Consider the following 19621-nt stretch of genomic DNA (forward strand, 5'->3'; position numbering starts at 1 on the left):
TGTCCAAGGAAGCAGCTGACAGCAAAAGTGCAAAACACCCACCCCAAGGACACCACCAGGTATGTCAAGTTGAAGATGGCCAAGTTTGCATTTCATGCAAAGTAACCTTTTCAGATACTCCAACCGTCCTAGCCAACTGCCACAATCCTGCCAGTATATTAGCGGAGAGTAGATACACCCATCTCTGTATCTAACTCAGTCTTCCAGATAAGACAGCATAGTAAGGCATGAGCTCCAGTTTTCCATTTTCTTTTGCTAGCACTCCTAGCCTTCCATCTAGTACACCTATATCTTTTGAGTCAACCTTCGCTGAAAATAGAAATGTATCCAGGTGGCCCACCACTTGTCAGTTGCCAACCTGACCTGCATGTCACTATCCACTCTGACACAGTGTTGAACCTTTAAAGGCTGAGCATGATCGTGAGCATCCATAAGCTTTGCCTATCAAAATAATCTGACCTTTATAACAAAAATCAGCAGATTAAATTAGCAGCAGCAGCAGCTGAAGCCTTATAAAGTATCTGTCAGCTATTGAGAATATCAAAGTAAATTTTTACCTATTTAAAGACCATTTTGTCCAACTAACATTAGCATTTACTTGTTTGTTTTTCAAAAGGAGGAAACTACTGCTAAAAAAAAAAAAAAAATATTGCCAGCACTGGTTCGTTTTCCTACTGTGCACATGGCTCACATACAGCACTTAAAGAAAAGTGCAAAAAACTAGTGCTAGTCAGACATTACTAGAGTGCAAGATTATATGACATAATGTGGTCCGGAAGTTTCTTTGCCTGGAGTTTGTACAAGTGAGGTCTCATCTTCTTGTATGCCCAGAACTTAAAAGTTACACTTTGTATTGCTAACGTAATATCACTCGAGTGCTGGCACATTAGCCTAATTCATATTTAGCTTAGATGGTTTTCAAACGAGTTATTAACTCTCTAATATTTGCAGTAGACAAGATACTTGATACTCATGATCCTGCTTTCCAGTGCTCATCACAGTCTAATTTAGTGCTCTGATTCTGGAGCCAAGAATTTGGAAGCTAACTTTGTTTTCCAAAATACCATAAATACGTACTGAACTTTTGATTATACCAAACAGAAGGATTAGGGATGGCAAGCCCTGAGCCTGCTAGAGTTATAGCTATTCTTCTACCTCATTTTTTGATACATCTGGTCTTTCCAGAAGATCTTCTCTACCTCTACAATGATCTATCTTTGCAATTTATACTGCCATTCATTGCCGTGGCTGAGCAACTTCCACATAAAATCAATAGCAACGGCCAAGTTCCCAGTAGATTTCCTGGAGTCTCTGTCACTTTACCCTTACAAAGGAAAAGTGTCTGTTTGGGACAGGGCTTATTTTTAATTTTGTAGCTGGGGTGTGTGTGAAGGTTGGTAGGGATTTACTGGGTAGAAGGGAGTGTCATTCTTATTGTAGAAAGGCTTTTTCAAAGAGATTTTGCAGCATTTCCTGAAGATTGTCAGACACTGGATTCACCTGAACTCTTCTGGAAGTTTCTTCCAAAGCCACAGTTCCCTCACCTGAGAAAGTTTTATCCCCAGCTCTCAGGAGTTTTGTCCTGGGCTTTAAAATTTGCATCATCCTAGAGGAGCATAGCTGTTGCAGAGGTTCATAAATCAAAAATCTATCTTTGATGTAGCTGGGGCTTGATCCATTAATTGCTCTGATAACTAGAATCAAAGCCTTAAAACTAGTAACAAAAGTTGACTGGGAGCCAGTGGACGAACTTGAGAATAGGCCTCACATGCTCTCAGCAGCATAAACCATGGAGAAGGTAGGCATTTGCACCCTGTATCAGCTGAAGCCTGTGCTTCATCCTTACATTCACCTTCAGATACAGTTAATTTCCATAGATGAACACATGGATCACTGAGGCTCGCTCCTCAATGAAAGGAAGGAGCAAGGTTTCCCAGCAACCTGGTGATGGAAAAAAGGCGTTTTTAATAGATATTGATGCTACCTGGTCACTTACACTTAGAGAGGAGTGTCAAAAAGGACCTTGAGGCTTCACACCACTTTGACAATCAGGAGTTGTATGCCTTCAGTGGAAGTTGGAGACATCTCAGCTAGTTCGTCAAAGCATTTCCTCTTTCCAATCAGCATCACTTCAGTCTTGCCCAAATTCAGCTTGATTTCTTATAAGCATTCTGACATTTTAATAGTGGCTGCGGTTGCATCAGTCAAGAATCACCAGCATACTGTTTGCAACAGAGCTTATGGAATCCCACTATCTTTCGCAGTGGTCTTATATAGCTATTGAAGAGAAATAGGGATAGTATGGATCCCTACAGGATCCCACAGATAAGAGCCTCAAAGAGGAGCTACTACCCATCACTACTTCGAGTTCTTCTGGAAAGAGCCAATTGCATCCACTGTAGGACTGGGCCATCTACTCCTGCTAAATCATACAGGTGGGTTAGAGCATCTTGTGGTCTACTGTGCCAAAAGCTGCAGAGAAGTTTAAGCAGTACAAGAGTGGAGATCCTGTAAGTGTCCGTGGTCATAAGGAGATATTTTCTTGCCAATAGAGCGGTCTCTGCGCGGTACCCTGCCCCATATGTGAGGCATCCAGGATGTCAGCTGCTGTCATAACACATGCTGGAGTTTGATGGACGCTGCCTTCTCTGCTACTAAGCTGTAGAAGCACTAAACTGCTTAACCACGGTTACAGTTGTGTACTTTGGCCTTGACAAATACATCTCCACATCACAGTGCCCCAAAAAGTTGTTTTATACACAATCAGGATGGTGATTAAAAAAAAAAAAGTCATATGAAACAAAAGCCAATGTTCAAGAACTGCATCTGTTACAATATTCCCACCATCAGATCAACAAAACTCTAAATTATTAAATAAAAGTTTAGAGAGCAACCTTCAGTAGATTTTGAAGTATAAAGAACAAGAATACACCAAACCCCTGTTAATAAAAAAAGAATGCTCATCTATCACTTGACCTAGAATACCAGGCAGCAACAAGGGGATTGTTGATGTCTTCCTACAAACTTTGTCCATTATTTCCCACAGGAGAATCTGGTCACTGTGGTCAATGCATCTGTCACTTCCAGATTGGATTATTCAACTTAATGCATCTGGAACATAAAGTAAAAATCGGTACTTGAGGCTCTTGAACACATCATCCCTGTACTCCTCACTCTATGCCGGCTTCCATTACCAGATGAAGGCCTTGATCACGAACTTCAAACCAGGAACAAGCTGCATCAACAGTCTCTTCATCAATACATGAGGCATTCATAATGGAATGACAGGACTATGTTTGTGTCCCCTCGTCTCAAGGGCTGAAGGTCATCTGAGGAGGTCAAAGGAAACAGCCCCAGACAGTGCAGAAGTAGAGTTTGAGGTGTTCCAAAAGGACTCAACAGCAACAGGGACTGAAAAAACCATGTTTCTTTGACACCCAGTTTTACTAAACTTGAGTTTTAAAAAACAACTCCCTAGTCCAGAAGTAATATTCAAATATACTGCTGTACTCCTCTGGGACAACAAACCAAAAAGGCCAAAATGAACCACACGAGGGACAAAGATACAAATTCTTGGTAAGGAAGCTAGGCTGTAAGCAAGTTTCTAGAGAGGATCAGACTAACCCAGAGTGAGTGCCTTTGGACTCTCCTTGAAAAAAACTCTGTAAATAGAATAAATGGAGTGAAAGGATGTGAGGAAGAAGTGGATCATGAGCACAGCCTCTTACTAGAGAGCAGAGGGTCTCCATGAACTATACTAGGATCCTCACTATGCAAAGCTAGTTTAACCGGGAAGTGTTTAGCTATTAAGGTAACAGAAATTACAGAAAAACCCATGACAAATATTGTAATTTTAATTAGAAGCCATGTACATTTTACATATACAGCAGGCAAAGCAAGTGGAATTTGTAAATTCTATACTCTGGTCCACAGGAGTTATAGAAGGTTTGCCTGCTGAGTTTGTAACTTCCATGCATTGCTTGCGATTTGTAATTTGCAGAGTCTCAACTGCCCCAGTTCAGCAATTACAGATGCTGTATGTGAAGCATATAACTGAAAATTCAACCTCTTTTCTAGCAGTTTGTGTAAAAATACTTGTTCACTGTCATTAACAATTATACTTCAAAATAAATCTTCACTATCCTGGTACAGCTGAAAGATGAAGCTAAACAAATTCAGACTGGAAATAAGGAGCAAATTTATGTCAGTGAGGGCAAGTAACCTTCTCTACACCATTCATTCATATTAGGTCCCCTCATTCATCACTTTTCTAAGGTAAACAATCTTAATCTTTTCACTCTTTTATACGAGAGTTTTTTTTCCCATGCCTTTCAACATTCCTGCTCTTCTCTGCACTCCCTCTCGTTCCCCAATATCCTTTTTGAGATGGGATGGCTACTACTGCACACAGTATTACAAATAAGGCCAAACCATTGGTTTATACAAAGAATAAGAAATACTTTATATTATTCACAATCTCATTCCTTACGCAATTCCTACAGACCTTCATGAAGAAGTTTTATATTGGATTTGATTGGGTGACAGGAAATAATTGGTAATATTTTCAAAGTTTGATGTACCCAGATGAGATACTCTCTTTTCAACTTTAATTAAGTTAACACCCCTAAGATAAATGACACCTAATACACGCCGGAAGTTACAGCTGCTGAAACTTTATTACAAAACAACAACAAAAATTTTGCTATACTGCCTCCATGGGCGGGGAGGCAGGGAAGAGTAGCACGGCAAGTCCTAACTTAGAACAACCGTTCAGAAAATATTAGGTTGCTTAACTCCACTCACCACATATATCTCTCTTCCTCAAAAAGAGAGGAATAAAGAAAGCAGTTAATAAAAACACCAGATTTTGCTTTATTTCAAGACTGCCTTCAATGGATTTCATTGCTGTTACACTTAAATAGGTAATTACTACATGTAGCCTAATGGCTATAATTCATAGTTTTCTATTCTTACTCTAATCATAAACAAATTTTCTCTTTGTAAATTGACTATTTAGAAACAGTCTCACTAAGTGCTACATAAACATAATTGTGCCTTGCCACACAGAATAGGCTTTCAGAAATTTTCAGGGTCCAGAGAGAGATACATATACTATAAGCACCTAAAAAAATTGAAGAAAAGGAGGGGAAAAACAGAGTTTAATTCAAACAGGCAGAATTCCAGTAGCAGAATGAGGGCTAACCAGTTTATTGTTCTAAATGCAGAATGTATGATTTTCTGCCTTGTGGACATGAGTTCATTTGGGGCAAGTAGCTCATGACCCTCAGAGTCTGAGTACAGGCTCTTGAGACCAGAGTGGCTGAATTGCAGAAGTTAAGGAGGATGAAAGCCTTAAGGAAAGAGAACATCAAGCTGGCGCAGAGGAAAACAATTCCATAGTTGGAACCCTCCTTCCAGACGATGTCACGGTAACCTTTCACACTGAAAATACCTCTCCAAGGGAGGGAACCCCAGTTATTAGGAAGAGACAGGCAGTAATAATGGGGGATTTGATTATTAGAAATATAGATAGTTGGGCTTGTGATAACCAGGAGAACTGCATGGTGAATTGCCTACCAGGTGCAAAGATTGTGGACCTCTTGAAACATCTAGACAGATGTGCAACGCTGGGGAGGATTGGTGGTCATGATAAACATAGGTAACAGTGACATGGGGAAGGGCAGAAGAGAGGTCCCAGACACCAAATTCAGACAGTTAGGAAAGGGCTTAAAGCCCAGGACTCCCATGGTAGCATTCTCTGAAATATTTTCAGTTACACACACAGGGCCACACACGCTGCAGTTCTGCCTCTCTCAATGTGTGGATGAGATGATGGTATTTGGAGGAGGGATTTAGGTTTATTAGGAACTAAGAACACTTTTGGGAAAGGAGAAGCCTGCATCGCTTCCTACGTACTTTAGTACCAGATTATACCTAAGTTTATGAAGTTTAAAATTTTGGTGTATTGAAGTTTGATCCCCAATTTAGCAATCAAATGCCCCCATGCCTCCCATCCCAATATTTGTACTTTAAACAGTTACAAATAACATGTTATTTTGATATTTCTGCTAATGCCTTAACAATTAATATTTACATTTGAATTGCTATCACTGGATTTCAGAGTTAACAAAAACATAATTGGGACAGTTCACACTTGCCTTGAAACTGTTTGTAGCTTCAAAAATTCAGGAAGACAACCCTGTTTTGGTTTATATTCAGAAGATTCCTTGCAGTCATGAAGGCTGCAAACTTATTTTTTAATATGAAAAATTTAAGTTCTGAGTACAATTTTGCAGCAGACAATGGATTCCACAGCATATTTGGAATTCTGGCTGTACCACCATAGACTGTTATTCAGATGATCTCGAATTAAGCAGGTTCAGGTTGTGTCAGTACTTATGTAACAAACCTCCATGGAATTAGATGCTGGTGATTCAGTAAATGATAATCTCTTGACTGACTCAGTCCTGAACAAAAGCCCTCACACCTTATACCAGAGGGCACAGCACAGCTAGGAGTAGCTGTCTCTGGGATGTGGCATAAAACCTAACATGACCTCATCAAGTCAGTACTAGAGAGCCCATGACACTTTTCAAAGAGTAGAGAAGTTCAGCATTTGGTTAGGACACCAAGGTTATTACATTCTGCCTACCAAAAAAATATTCCCTTGACCCAGATCCTAGATCCAACTAGATTTTTATTTTATAATTCTTCTCCTATGGTTGTGATATATTGCTGTTTAAACCGCTATATTGCACCTCAGAGGTGACTGTGAAAGCGGTCAGTGAGAATGATTGGTGAAGCAACTATCATAGCGTTTTAGAAGAAAGGTGCCCTAAATATAACAGATCATTATTGTTACTACCAGACTGATGTAAAAAAATCCAGCCAGAGCCTTCAGATGTATAGTATCATATGTTGGCTTATTAAAATTAGTTCTGTTTAATGTGTTCATGATGTTTTTATAAAGTACTTACTCGTGAAAATCCTGGGCATCTATATGCAGAGAACTTAAGACATCTAAAAAAAAAAATCTGTTCCCAAATATTTAGTTTTCTTAGTTTCAGAAAATGCCCAGAGTTAAAAATACTGAGATTCTTATGATTGCACATTTATGCCAGTAAAACAATGTTCCTTTTATTAAGTTAATACAACAAAAGTCATATTTAAATTAATCCCTGCCTCTCCCGAATCCCAGCAAAAGAAGAACACTGATTACACATTGGTTTGAATATTTATAAATGTACCATGTGATAGGCAACTAAACCAAATCAATGAGCCACTTCAAAGCTTTTTTTGGGCGGAGGGGGAAGAAGGGGAGAAGGGAGGAAAGAAAGGAAAAAACGCAGCAATAGAACAAGGTAGAAAAATGTATAAAGCAATACGTCAAATACCTTTATATTTTTCTTCTGAGAACTGGGAATTTCAAAGAAAATCCTCTTTTAAAGATCATGTTTGAACAAAATTAGCTAGACTTTTTTTTCTAAATGCACATTTATCCTGAATCATATTTCAGGACAAATGTAATTAGACAAACGATATTACAGCCAGCAGTAACTCCAGACAGTAATCTCTTAAATGTCATCACAAAGACTGATGATTCTGCTGAAAAAACTACTTTTAAAACATGTATCATAAGTAGTATCAAATTTTAAAGTTCTATCACTGCAGAGGTCCAATATCCTTCAAGACTAGAAAAAAATTCTGAAGTAAACATGGAAGCTAGTTACAATTACCCTTCAACACCTGAGGCTCTGTTCCTGAGGCTACAGACTGGCATTCCTTTTGAAAATATCAATGAAAAGAACACACACACCACCAACTTGAGAAATGTTTGCTAAACAATACATATCCAAAACAGTGGATTGTTAAAACTTTGTTAAATAACTTTCACCTATATTTCCACTACAGCTGTCAAGATTTTGCACTATTTCTGGATTTGAACGTTTCCAAATCATTTTCTAGTAAAATTTTCACCACCTATTCCTAGGTTCTAAGGCTTAACTTTACTGAAGTCAACAGTTACTCATCTTAGTAACATTAAGCAAGTGCACATTTAGAGGATTAGGGACATAAGGGTCAGGAGGATTAGATTCTATTTCCAAAGTCCAGTAAGACAAATGCCACAAGAAAGGACTGTTTTTGCAAGTAATATTGAGTTGCAGGATTAGACTTTTAATCTAAAAAAATAAATAAATAACCAACATATTAGGTGGTCCACACCAGAAAACAAAACAGATACTGTAAAGATTATGCCAAGGTTGTTTTAAGCATGCTTAAAATTCTCTTTAAAATTAAATATTAAAGAGAGTAAGCAGTATCCCTTACATAAAGTTCTCTACGTAATAATGACATCAGGGTGACCAGATGTCCCGATTTTATAGGGACAGTCCTGACATTTGGGGCTTTTTCTTATATAGGTGCCAATTACCCCTCACCCTCGTCCCAATTTTTCACACCTGCTCTCTGATCACCCTAAATGACATTAGCATTCAGATGAGGATACAAGTACATAAAACCAAGCCTAATAAATTTTTACCCATAACTGGCAAGCAAGTTTTTTATCAGTTAGTTTATTGAATATAAAAACACTGCCACTTTAAATGGTTAAAATGCACCATCATAACATTTATGGGAAAATTACCAGTGACAGACTAATAAAGTTATCCCAAGGTGGTGAAGGAAGGGAAAGAGAAAATCAGAGATGAGAATTAAGATAAAGGGAACAACCCAAACATTGCTAAAATTTAGAGGAACAGTGAGAATACTGAGCTCTGCAGTTCCCATATCTCCTGCTCCCCACTTCCTACTGCTGTGCTATTGAAAAAGTGATGTTTTGCTATGGATTAATAAATCTAAATGACAGTTTGCCATATGTATTCTTTCAACAATTTTTTACAGATCACTCCATTTTCCTGTACTTTCATCTCCCAAACACTGTACTATGAATTGGCCATAAAAATAGATCATCTTCAAAAATGTTTTAAAACCCTTCAAAGACTAAGATTTCAATCATAGGAGCAACCAGCAAAAACACTCAAAATGGTGACTAGCAATAATAAATCAGACACAAACCCACCATGCAAATTAAATCCAATCCCACAAAAGAGATGGTGGCAGACTAAGGCTTTTCTAATGTACAGCCACTTACCCAGAAGTAAAGACCTTAAAAGTTTATATGGATTTTTTTTCACCCAAAGAAAATTTTCCACTCAAAAACTGCTAGTACTAATATGAGACACCAGCATTAAGGTTAGGAGAAAGTGTATTTTCATCTGTGACTGTTCCTAACAATGACAGATAGAGGCAAACAGAGCAAGGAACAAGGAGATGGTTAAGGCTAAAGAAAAGAGAGACATCCACAGAGGGACAGAGTGAGGGGAAACAACATTAAGGGTGCAAGGCATAGAAGAGGGCACAGGGCACACAAACAGAGGGCTACTGGGATATGGAGGGGGAATATCGGTGTAGGGACAATATGACGGGGACAGCGAGGCAGCATGGGATGGAGGCAGTGGAGAAAAGGGTATAGAGGAGCAAAATGTGATAGGACAGTGTATGGAAGGGCACAGCTCAGGGAGCTGGACCGAAGTCCAATGAACTGGGGGCAGAAAGGCAACATGGGACTGGGACAGGACACAGACGGAGGAGGGGGTAATGAAGCAGGGCACTGACATAGCCAGGGGAAGGTGATGGTGGGAGTGAAGTAGCCAGTACAGGGCACAGGGAGGTGACAGGGGACAATGAGGCAGGAGTGACAGAGGCAGGGTGCAGACATATGGATGACAAGGGGGGCAATGAGGCAGGAAGGACGGGGGTATGCTCCAGACATACAAGAGGTGGCGATGGGGAAAGGCAGACACAGGAGAGGTGACAGGGGTCAATGAGGCAGCAGGAATGAGGCAGGGCACAGACACTGGGGAGGTGGCAGATGGGGGATAATATGGCAGCAGGGATGGGACAAGGCACAAGAATGTTGCGGGGGTCAATGAGGCGGCAGGACAGAGACACGGAGGGCCAATATAACAGCAAGGCCGGGGCAGGGCGCAGCCATAGGGTGGAGGGGGGGAGGTAACACGGCAGCAGGAACGGGGCAGGACGCAGACGATGTGGCGGGGGTCAATGAGGTAGCAGGGCCGGGGCAGGGCGCAGACACAGGGTGGAGGGGGAAAGATAACAAGGCAGCAGGAACGGGGCAGGACGCAGACGATGTGGCGAGGAGGGGGATAATACGGCAGCAAGGACGGGGCAGGACGCAGACATAGGGCAAAAGGCCGGGAATTAATGAGGCAGCAGGGCCGGGGCAGGAAGAGCAGCAGGAGGCGGGCTGGGGGCAACAGGAACGGCCCGAGGATGACACGAACCAGGGGGCCGGGGCTGACCCACGGGGAGCCCCCTCCTCACTCACCCATCTTTCCGCTTGGCTTTGTAGACGTGCCCGTAGGTGCCTCTCCCCACCTTGCAGCCCTCGTACTCGAACAGGTCCTCCACCCGCTCCCGCTCCCCGGTCAGCTTCACCTTGAAGTCATAGTCCATCTTCAGCGCCCGCCGCCTCCGGCAGCCTCACAGCCCGCCGCAGCGCCGGGACCAGGGAGGAGGAGGAGGCCCCGCACCAGTGATACGGACCATCCAGGGGGAAGCCGGCGGGCGTGAGGGCTGCTCCTTCCCCTCTCTCGCCCCGTCTCCTGCCACTCCCTCCCCGCCTCAGCCAGGCAACGGCACAACAGCCGGTATTTCACCCGGAATACGGCAGCGCCGCTTCACCGCACTGTTGAAAAAGCGTCGCAAGCCGCTCTCACAACGACACCTCCCCAGCAGCAGCGACTAACGCACCACGTGGAATCTAGCCGGCTGAGAGCGTCCAGTCCAGCCCCGGGCCCGGCATGCATTGCGCCGGGAGGCGGAGGAGGGCGGTTGCATGCTGGGAGTTGTAGTACAGAACTTGTTAAATGCCTTGCCTCACATGCTGGGAGTTGTAGGGGGTGGGGGTGGAGTTATACCAGGAGATGTAATAAGAGTGGGGAGGAGCCAGGGCAGATTAATGTGTAGTGCTGGAAAGCAGTAGAGCACTGCATGGTGGGGCTGTAGTTTGGAATGGCAGGGTGAGGTCACAGCTGGAGTATTGTGTCCAGTTTTGCCCACCACCACAGAAAGGATGTGGACAAATTGGAGTCCAGCAAAGGGCAACAAAAATGATTACGGGGCTGTGGCGCTTGACTTAAGAAGAGAGGCTGAGGGAATTGGGATTTTTCAGTCTAGAGAAGAGTAAGGATTTGCTAGCAGCCTTCAATTACCTAAAGGAGGGGGTTCCAAAGAGGATGGAGCTCCGCTGTTCTCAGTGGTGACAGATGACAGAACAAGGCGCAATGGTCTCAAGTTGCAGTGGGGGAGCTCTAGGTTGGATATTAGGAAACATTATTTCACTAGGAGGGTGGTGGAGCACTGGAATGGGTTACCTAGGGAGGTGGTGGAATCTTCATCCTTAGAGGTTTTTAAGGCCCAGCTTGACAAAGCCCTGGCTGCGATGATTTAGTTGGCGTTGATCCTGCTTTGAGCAGAGGCATTAGACTAGATGACCCTCTGAGGTTTCATCCAACCCTAATTGTCTATGATTCTAAGGGGGGGGGTTGCAGTGGGGTGCTGTAGACTGGTGACTGTAGTTTGGGTCCCTGCTTGCTAGGGGGGGTGAGGACTGTAGTTTACAGGGGGAAGAGGTCATGGGCAGGTGTGCATGCCAGAGGCTGTAGTTTGGAAGGCGGGTCACAGTGAGGTGCTGCACGCTTAAGGCTGTAGACTAAGAGCCAAGCTCAAAGTGTCTCAGACGTAGGTAGCGTGCTGAAGTCTTGAGAGTGAAATCAAGCATTGGAGCACAGGAGTCACAGTCAGCAGGTACTTGCTGGCCTGGCAGCCTGTTGTGACTCACTAGGCTTACTGTCTGTGCCGTAACATGTGGGGCACAGAGCACTCCTCTGGCAGAACCCAGGCCAGTGGAGAGTGTGCTGGGCAGTAATGCCCACATGCATACTCCATTTTTACTGGGAGCTGTGATCTGCAAGGCAGAGTCTATGGGGGCCTCAGATATGGGGAAGAAGGTCTGCAGATTCAGGTTTGTGGATATTGGGGGATTTGGTGGGTGGAGCCTTTCCTAGTTTGCCTCCCTTTAAGGTTTGGGGAAGGATCTGTAAGGAATTGGAGGAGCACTGCAGGCTAGAGACGAGGACTGCCCATGAATTATGTTATGCAGAGGATTGGGCTCTAAAGACTTGTCTTCACTGCAAAATTAGATTGTGTTAGAGCACAACTTTGAGGAGTCATCTTAACTAGCACAATATAATTAACAGTCAGCTTAGTTATGGTTAACTATGGTTTCAGTAACGTCTACCCCACATCAGCTGGAAAGATGTCAAACAAGACAGTTACTGTCTATATTAACCATGAAGTCACATTTAACATTTTCATTCATACAATTCCTCAAGGTTGTATTCTAACACAATCTAAGTTTTTTAGTGAAGACAACCCCTATGTGTAAATGCATAGGTAAATTTGGACCACAGTCTCTATTGTTTCAACCAAAAAAAATGCAGCAGTATGCTCAGGGCTGTCCCCAGCTATTCTGGGGCCCTATGCAGGGCCCCGATGGGGGGAGGAGGCAGGCCTCTGCAGGGGGGAAAACCACCTTCCAGCACTCACCAGCGGCATAGCCGGACCGCTGCACTTCCCACCACAGGTGGGTGCAGGCCCAGCCCTGCTGCAGTCCTCGGGGTGGGAAGAGATGGAGAAGGCTGTAGGCTTTGGGGGAAGGGGTAGAGTGGTGGTGGGGCAGAGGGAAGAGGCAGAGCAGGGGCTGGAGCAGCACACAGCTGTGCAGAGCACCAGGAAATTTGGTGCCCTATGCAGCTGCGTACTTTGCATATGGGTAAGGACAGCCCTGAGTATGCTTAATGGTAAATCTGTGCCTTTTCCCAATTCCTTTACTCATGCTGAATAGAAATTTACTTCACAAATAATCTCAAAGCCAGTAGAATGATATGCTATGTAAATTCAGTAATGATATCAGAATGTGGCAAATAGGCACTAGAACTAGACTAGCCATTCTTCTAGCATTTCTACTGGTCATGCATATAATACTGTTCCCCCACATTTTATGTTTAGTGTACTGTGTTGGTTATAATGAATTTTGAAGTATGTAACTCAAGAGTTAAAAACAAAAACAAAACAAAAAAATCCATTAGACGCCACTGGAGTCCATCCTTAAAAAAAGTCACTAGATTTTCTGGAACCTTCTGAAACCCTTGCTTTTTAAGTTATCCACACATAAAGATGGGTTTCTGAAAACTAAGGAGCTGTGACAAGGAGACAAGAGTTAGGGCACTTAAAAAGCTGCAGCAGCACAGCTGCGCCATGTAGCACTTTACTGAATATGCTACTACATTGAGAGCTCACATCAGCACAGTTGATCCAGCGGTAGATTTAGTGGGTCTGGTGAAGACCTGCCGAACTGACAGCAGATCGCTCTCCAGTCAACCCCTGTACTCTACCCCAACGAGAAGAGTAAGGTAAGTTGACGGGAGAGTTTCTCCTGTCGACCCCCCACACTTCAGACCCTGTGGTAACTTGACCTAAGGTATTCACATAGCTGGAGTTGCACACAGTAAGTTGACTTATGCTATGGCCATAGTACTGAAGTAAGTCAGAGGTACTGAAACAAGAAGCAATTGCAGTGCCACACTTGGCAAGAAGAGGTGTGATAAGACAGGTACACCCTGTGACATTGCATCAAAAAAAAAAAAAAAGCACACTGCTTCCAATAGACTTTAAGGCAGGGATAGGCAAACTATGGCTTGCAGGCCTGATCCAGCCTGCCAGCTGTTTTAAGCTGGCCCTTAAGCTCCCGCTAGGGAGCGAGGTCTGGGGCTTGCCCCACTCCAGAAAGGGAGCAGGGTCGGGGGCCGCTCCACGCTACTTCCGGAAGCGGCAGCATGGCTCTGCTGCAGCTCCTACGTGTAGCGACAGTCAGGGGCTCTGCTCTGCATGCTGTCCTTGCCCCAAGCGCCATCCCCGGAGCTCCCACTGGCTAGGAACTGCAGCCAATGGGAGCTGCAAGGGTAGTGCCTGCAGATGGGGTAGCTCACAGAGCTGCCTGGCCGTAGCTCCACATAGGAGCCAGAGTGGGGACATGGCTGCTGCTTCTGGGAGCAGCTTGAGGTAAGTGCTGCCCACAGCCTGCACCCCTGAGCCTCTCCCTGCATCCCAACCCCCTGCCCTGATCCCCCTCCCACCCTGCAAACCCCTTGGTCCCAGCCCAGAGCCTGCATCTCCAGCCAGAGCCTGCACCCTACTCTCCCTGCCCCAGCCTGGAGCTCCCTCCCACACCCTGAACTCCTCATATCTGACCTCAACCCAGAGCCTGACCCCCTCCCACACCCCATCCCCAATTTTGGGGGCATTTATGGCTTGCCATACAATATCTATTCCTAGATGTGGCCCTTGGGCCAAAAAGTCTGCCCACCCCTGTATGTACCAGAGGTGGCTGTAAAGATTTGCCCATCTCTCCGGCTTGTCAAATATTTACCATGCTAATTATCTGGGTGCAAAGTAAATCAAGTCAAATGTCAAGCCAGTGGCAGAACTGGGAATATAATCCACATCTCCTTCTTCTCACATTAAATTAAGCATTTTTAAACTTAATTAAACTTAACAGCACAGTGAACCCTATACCTTATCCAGTGTCTCTTCCCATGCCCTCTACTTTCTTTACTAGAGTGTTCTGCTGACTTTGTAGTGATAAATACATAAGGACTAGATCATGGGTAGTCAGTTTGTCAAGGTCCAGACTCCAGGGAAAATTTAAAAAAAAAAAATGTTAATATAAAAGATTTCAGGGTCTGTTTGAAAGCCGCTGGCGGTCTGGATTTAGCCCATGATTCACCTATGACTATCCCTGGACTAAATTGTGAGCTGCCTACATTGATAAGCAGCTACTCATAAAAATAGTCCTATTGAAGTCAGTGGGACTACTCATGTGAGTAAATACACAATCTGGCCTTAAGTGATTAAGCACCAATCCTACACGGTGCTGCACATGCTCCACTCCTACTGACATCAGTGGAAGTTGAGGGCCCTCAGTAGATCAGTTCAATCTACTTATTTGTTGGTGTATAGAAGATATTGCACTTCATATCAGATTGATGTTTTTGATTCTTGTTGTCTTCATCAGCTGCTTCACATTAAGTGTAGGGTTAACTTTCTACTCCCAGAAAACCAAGCATCCTTGCCCTGCCCATGCCCGGCCCTTCTGAGGCATGAGGTGAAATTAACTGGTTTACAGTTATAGCATCTATCTACAGTTACTAGAGCAACTCCATAATTATCTGAGTTTTGCTGCCCTCTATAGACTATTTATTTTTCCAAGTGCAATAGAACCCCTATTTTACAAACTAATTGGGGATTGAGAAGTTCATAACATTGAACATCTTATAATTACAACAGGCATGGCATATACATTGCAGTATGCTGCTCTCTATCACTTTCTGGAACTTCAGTGATCTTCAATGCACTGAAGGCATTGGAATGGGAAGTGGATGTCTGTTTTTCATCAACTTTCATTAGGTGACTTTTTTCCAAATCAGGAAAAATGGTTAGTGTAACTGGTTGCTCGTAATAATTAAAAATCAAAGCTCTACTGTAAAGTACTATATTGTGGAAAATATCATTACAGTAAATATCTGGGGAAGTCGTATGGATTATTAGAGAGACAAAGTGGGTGATGTAGTGTCTTATTGGCTCAGTTTATGTTGGGGAGAGAGACAAGCTTTTGTGCTTGCACAGAGCTCTTCAGGTCACTGAAGAACTTTCAGGCTCTGAAGAAGAGTTTTGAGTAAGCCCAAAAGCTTGTTTCTCTTACCAACAGAAACTGACCCAATAAAAGACACTACCTCACCCACTTTGTCTCTAATACCAGCACAGCTACAACTGTTAATAACTAAAACTACATATGCATATTGGAAGAGAATACTGTAAATAATTTTCCTGTATTGTTTGAGAGATCAGTCTGATTAAGAAATTAATTTAAAATTGTGAAGTAAATTTGGGGATAGAACTATGATATCCAAACTAATTTTCTTAGTAGCTTTTTCTTTTCAATGTGAGTTTTGTGTAAGGAGAGAAAGCAGGACAGATCCAGGAACACTTTACACTTCTTCACTGTACCCTTCTAACATACCTTTCCCATCTTCTGGAGGAGCAACCGCCAGGAGAGGGTTTGAGGGAAGGAGACATTTTGATTTGACTAAGGGAAATTGATGTGTGAAAAAATTGATGATGGTAATGAATCTCAAGTAGAATTGAGTCACACTGGGAGAAAATGGACTGATTATGTATGTTGAGGCAGGTACATCAATTTTTATTCTGGATGGAAAATTGATTCTCATGAATGATCCATTTTGGTTTGTCTACAGGTGCAGGAAATTGAGGGAGGGTGGCAAATTGCTATTGAATGTGGTGAAGAAAATAAATATGGTGTATGAAGTGCCACATCCCATCTGCTGCCCAGTAGATTCCCTTGGTGGGAGGGGAAATGTGTTGTGCTGTCTGGACTGGTTTGGGATTGTGAGTGCCTACCTCAGGGCAGACTGTTAAATACCAGGGCACATACTCCAAACACATGGTATGTTCTATAACTAGATTTCACTAACCGAGTAACAAATGTTAATTCCTGAAGCACTGTACTAGTCTTACCATGGAGTCACAGATAGACTGGAATGCCCAAGGGGACTATTTTTCCACCCAGGCAAGCTGGACCTAGTGATAGTTGATGCTAGACATCAAAGATTCAGGTTTCTTCCAGTCCCAAGAGACCAGCTCAATTTGTACTGCAGATCTCAAAGACATCACTTGTAGCCAATCCTATAATAAATCCTTAGTTTAGTAAACTAGGAAGAAGAACTTAGTGTTATTTACAGGTTAAAACAGGCAACATGTATACTCAAATTAGTTACAGTCTATGGTTTTAAAAGGTGACAGAATTGTAGTAATCTATTAGGACTAACCTCAGGTTGATCCTAGGGATCTCTGCTTCTGTTCCACAGTCCTAGCCCCATGAGAGTCCAAACAGCAAAGAAAAAAATTCTCTTTTGTCCCTGATTTATCCCCTTTTTCCAGCATTCAAGCTGATGAGATGAGCTTTCTTGCAAGTAGCATCTTCATGGGTGTGAGAGGGCTGTTAACCAAGTCTTTGTTTAGTGATGTTCCACAATGGCCCATTTAATTTTGAGAGTCCTCCTTGATGGGCAGAGGACCATTCCTCCTGACTGGATTCACAGGGCAAGCATTTTTATAGTTATAAAGCAGAATTTACATATCACCTTATAGCATATGATAGACATTAGAAGTGAAGTTAATGCATGCAGCAACTTACAAGCATTCCATAGAGTCTAAATGCTAAATACACTCTTATAAGTACAATACCTATCTTGAACAACACTAACATGCAGGTGGGCTGGTCTGGTATCCAGCTATGAATTTGTCAGTGCTCAGCTGACTCCTACAGCTTTGGCAAGAGCTGGCACCGGATCTGCCAGCATCACAATCAACTATAAAGGTTCCACAACCAATTTGCTGACAGATTCCCTTGGTGGGAGAAGAAGTGATCTATGAGATGGCCTCAATACAAAGAATAGTCCCCACTATGAAAAAGTTTAGGTAGCTCTGTGCCTGTGCATAGGAAGCAAAAAGCAAAACTAACTAGGAATTGACAAGTTTCATAAGGGATACCATTTCCTCTATTTTTGTAACTCAGTAGTTATCCCACAAGAGAATAAACTAATCCCGGAGTCTGTCTTCTAACAGGGAGCCCTATTTCCCTATTAATTGGCCATCACACAGCACCCTTAGCTCCCAGCCCCCTTTGCTCCCACAGCCAGTAAAAGCTGTCTAGATGGGGGACCCAGCTCTGTGGCTGGCAGAGCCCTTTGGAGCAGCTGCTGCAGGGGGAGTCTTCCCAGCACACAGCCCCTAGCTATTCCCATCCTTGCACCCAGGGCCGGCTCCAGGCACCAGCACAGCACACACGTGCCTGGGGCAGCAAGCCGTGGGGGGCGGCCTGCCAGTCACTGTGAGGGTAGCCTTTCTGCTGGAGGTTCACCAGTCCTGTGGTTTTGGTGGTAATTTGGAGGCAGGTATGCTGAAGGCATGAGACCGGTGGACCTCCCACAGAACTGCCACTGAATCCACGTGACCGGAGCAGACCTCTGACAGAAACACCACCAAAGGCTGCCCGACTGCTGTGCTTGGGGCAGCAAAAAACAGAGCTGCCCCTGCTTCCACCCTGAGCTACTCCCCTGCATACAGCACCTCACTACACCCTCCCTGCACCAAGTTACCCCTTTGCCCTCACAGAGCCCCTAGTTACTCCCTCTCTGCATCCTGAGCTGCCCCCATGCCTACCTCTTTGAACTGAGCCCCCCCAACCTTTGATTTATAATTTTGGTCACGCACACACAAGCCTCCAACCCAGACAGGCAGGTGGCCTGCTGAGGTGAGTAAGCGGGGAAGTGACCTCCAGCCCCAGACCTGCCGTGCAGAGCTGGCTCAACCCCTGCTGGCCCCTGCCCACCCAAAATAGAAGTCAGTTACACCTGTGCCTGAGGCCCCCCTCCGCCCCCGGGCCCTGGAGTTTTTGTAGCATGTTGGTTGGGGGAGGGGGGGGCTCAGAAAGAAAGGTTGAGAACCCCTGAAATAGAAGACAAATTATGGGGAAGGAAGAGAAACAAGGGCAGAAAAAAGTCAGAAGTCCAAAAGGTGAAGAGATAGAATCAGATTGTATGGTCCAAAATGCTAAAATCCCAACCTTCAATCAATTCTACATGCTCAAACTCCTGTGCCCTGGCACACCCCACTAACTTCATTGTGGCATCACATGGGCAAAAATAATTCACCTTCCAAGACCGCAGCCTAACAGCATAGAACCTAATTGTGCAATGACATTGATTTCCCACCATGTCCCCAGCACTAGTGGGAATGACGCAGAGGTCTGCCTGCACCAGCTAACTGATGCATCAGAGCTGTAGCAGCTCTGGACAATGCAGTAGTACCAACTCAGTTTTTATTGTAACTCCAGTGACTTTTGGGGCATTTTTCACCGGTCTCATAAAAACATGGTAAAAGGTTGTCAACTCACAAATTTCCTCTAAGCCCAGGTCTACTCTAGCAAGGGGGCTGACCTAAGATACAACAAAGTTGCATATCTTAGGTCGACTTACCTGGCCACGAGGACGGCAGCGAGTTGACTGCTACCACTCCCCTGTTGATTCTGCTTTCGCCTCTCATGAGCTGGAGTTCAGGAGTCAGACAGCGTGATCGGGGATCGATTTTATCATGTCTACACTAGACACAATAAATCGACCCCCAATAGATCAATCACTATCTGCCAGCAGGCAGTGAAGACCTGCCCGGGCACCATCTCCTTTTACTGCTCGTGGGGTTGAAGCCAGCAAGATGACCACTATTTCCCAGTCTATCTTCATGTGGAAGCAAGGCTGGCCTTAATAAAGTTGCCTGCCACCTCTTATTGTTTTCAGTGGGAGTGAAGCCATGTCCACAGACAAAATGGCTGTCACCACTC

The 19621-nt window shown here is 44.0% G+C and overlaps 1 protein-coding gene across 4 annotated transcripts in view; it reads right to left on the bottom strand.

Annotated features, from left to right (window-relative positions):
* Positions 1–10812, bottom strand: part of CDK8 (cyclin dependent kinase 8) — a 175721-nt gene extending 164909 nt beyond the window's left edge. For 3 of the 4 annotated variants that reach the window (XR_012655043.1, XM_075061660.1, XM_075061659.1), the window contains exon 1: positions 10409–10812. Coding sequence is in view for 2 of the 4 variants with exons in the window: in XM_075061660.1 (XP_074917761.1) it covers positions 10409–10536 (128 nt within the window). In the remaining 2 variants the exon portion in view is untranslated. The remainder of the gene's footprint in view (positions 1–10408) is intronic. The other variant, XM_075061661.1, reaches the window with a different exon arrangement.
* Positions 10813–19621: the final 8809 nt, after the last annotated feature.

This window comes from Chelonoidis abingdonii, chromosome 1 (genome assembly GCF_003597395.2).
Source record: "Chelonoidis abingdonii isolate Lonesome George chromosome 1, CheloAbing_2.0, whole genome shotgun sequence".
Lineage (NCBI taxonomy): Eukaryota > Metazoa > Chordata > Testudines > Testudinidae > Chelonoidis > Chelonoidis abingdonii.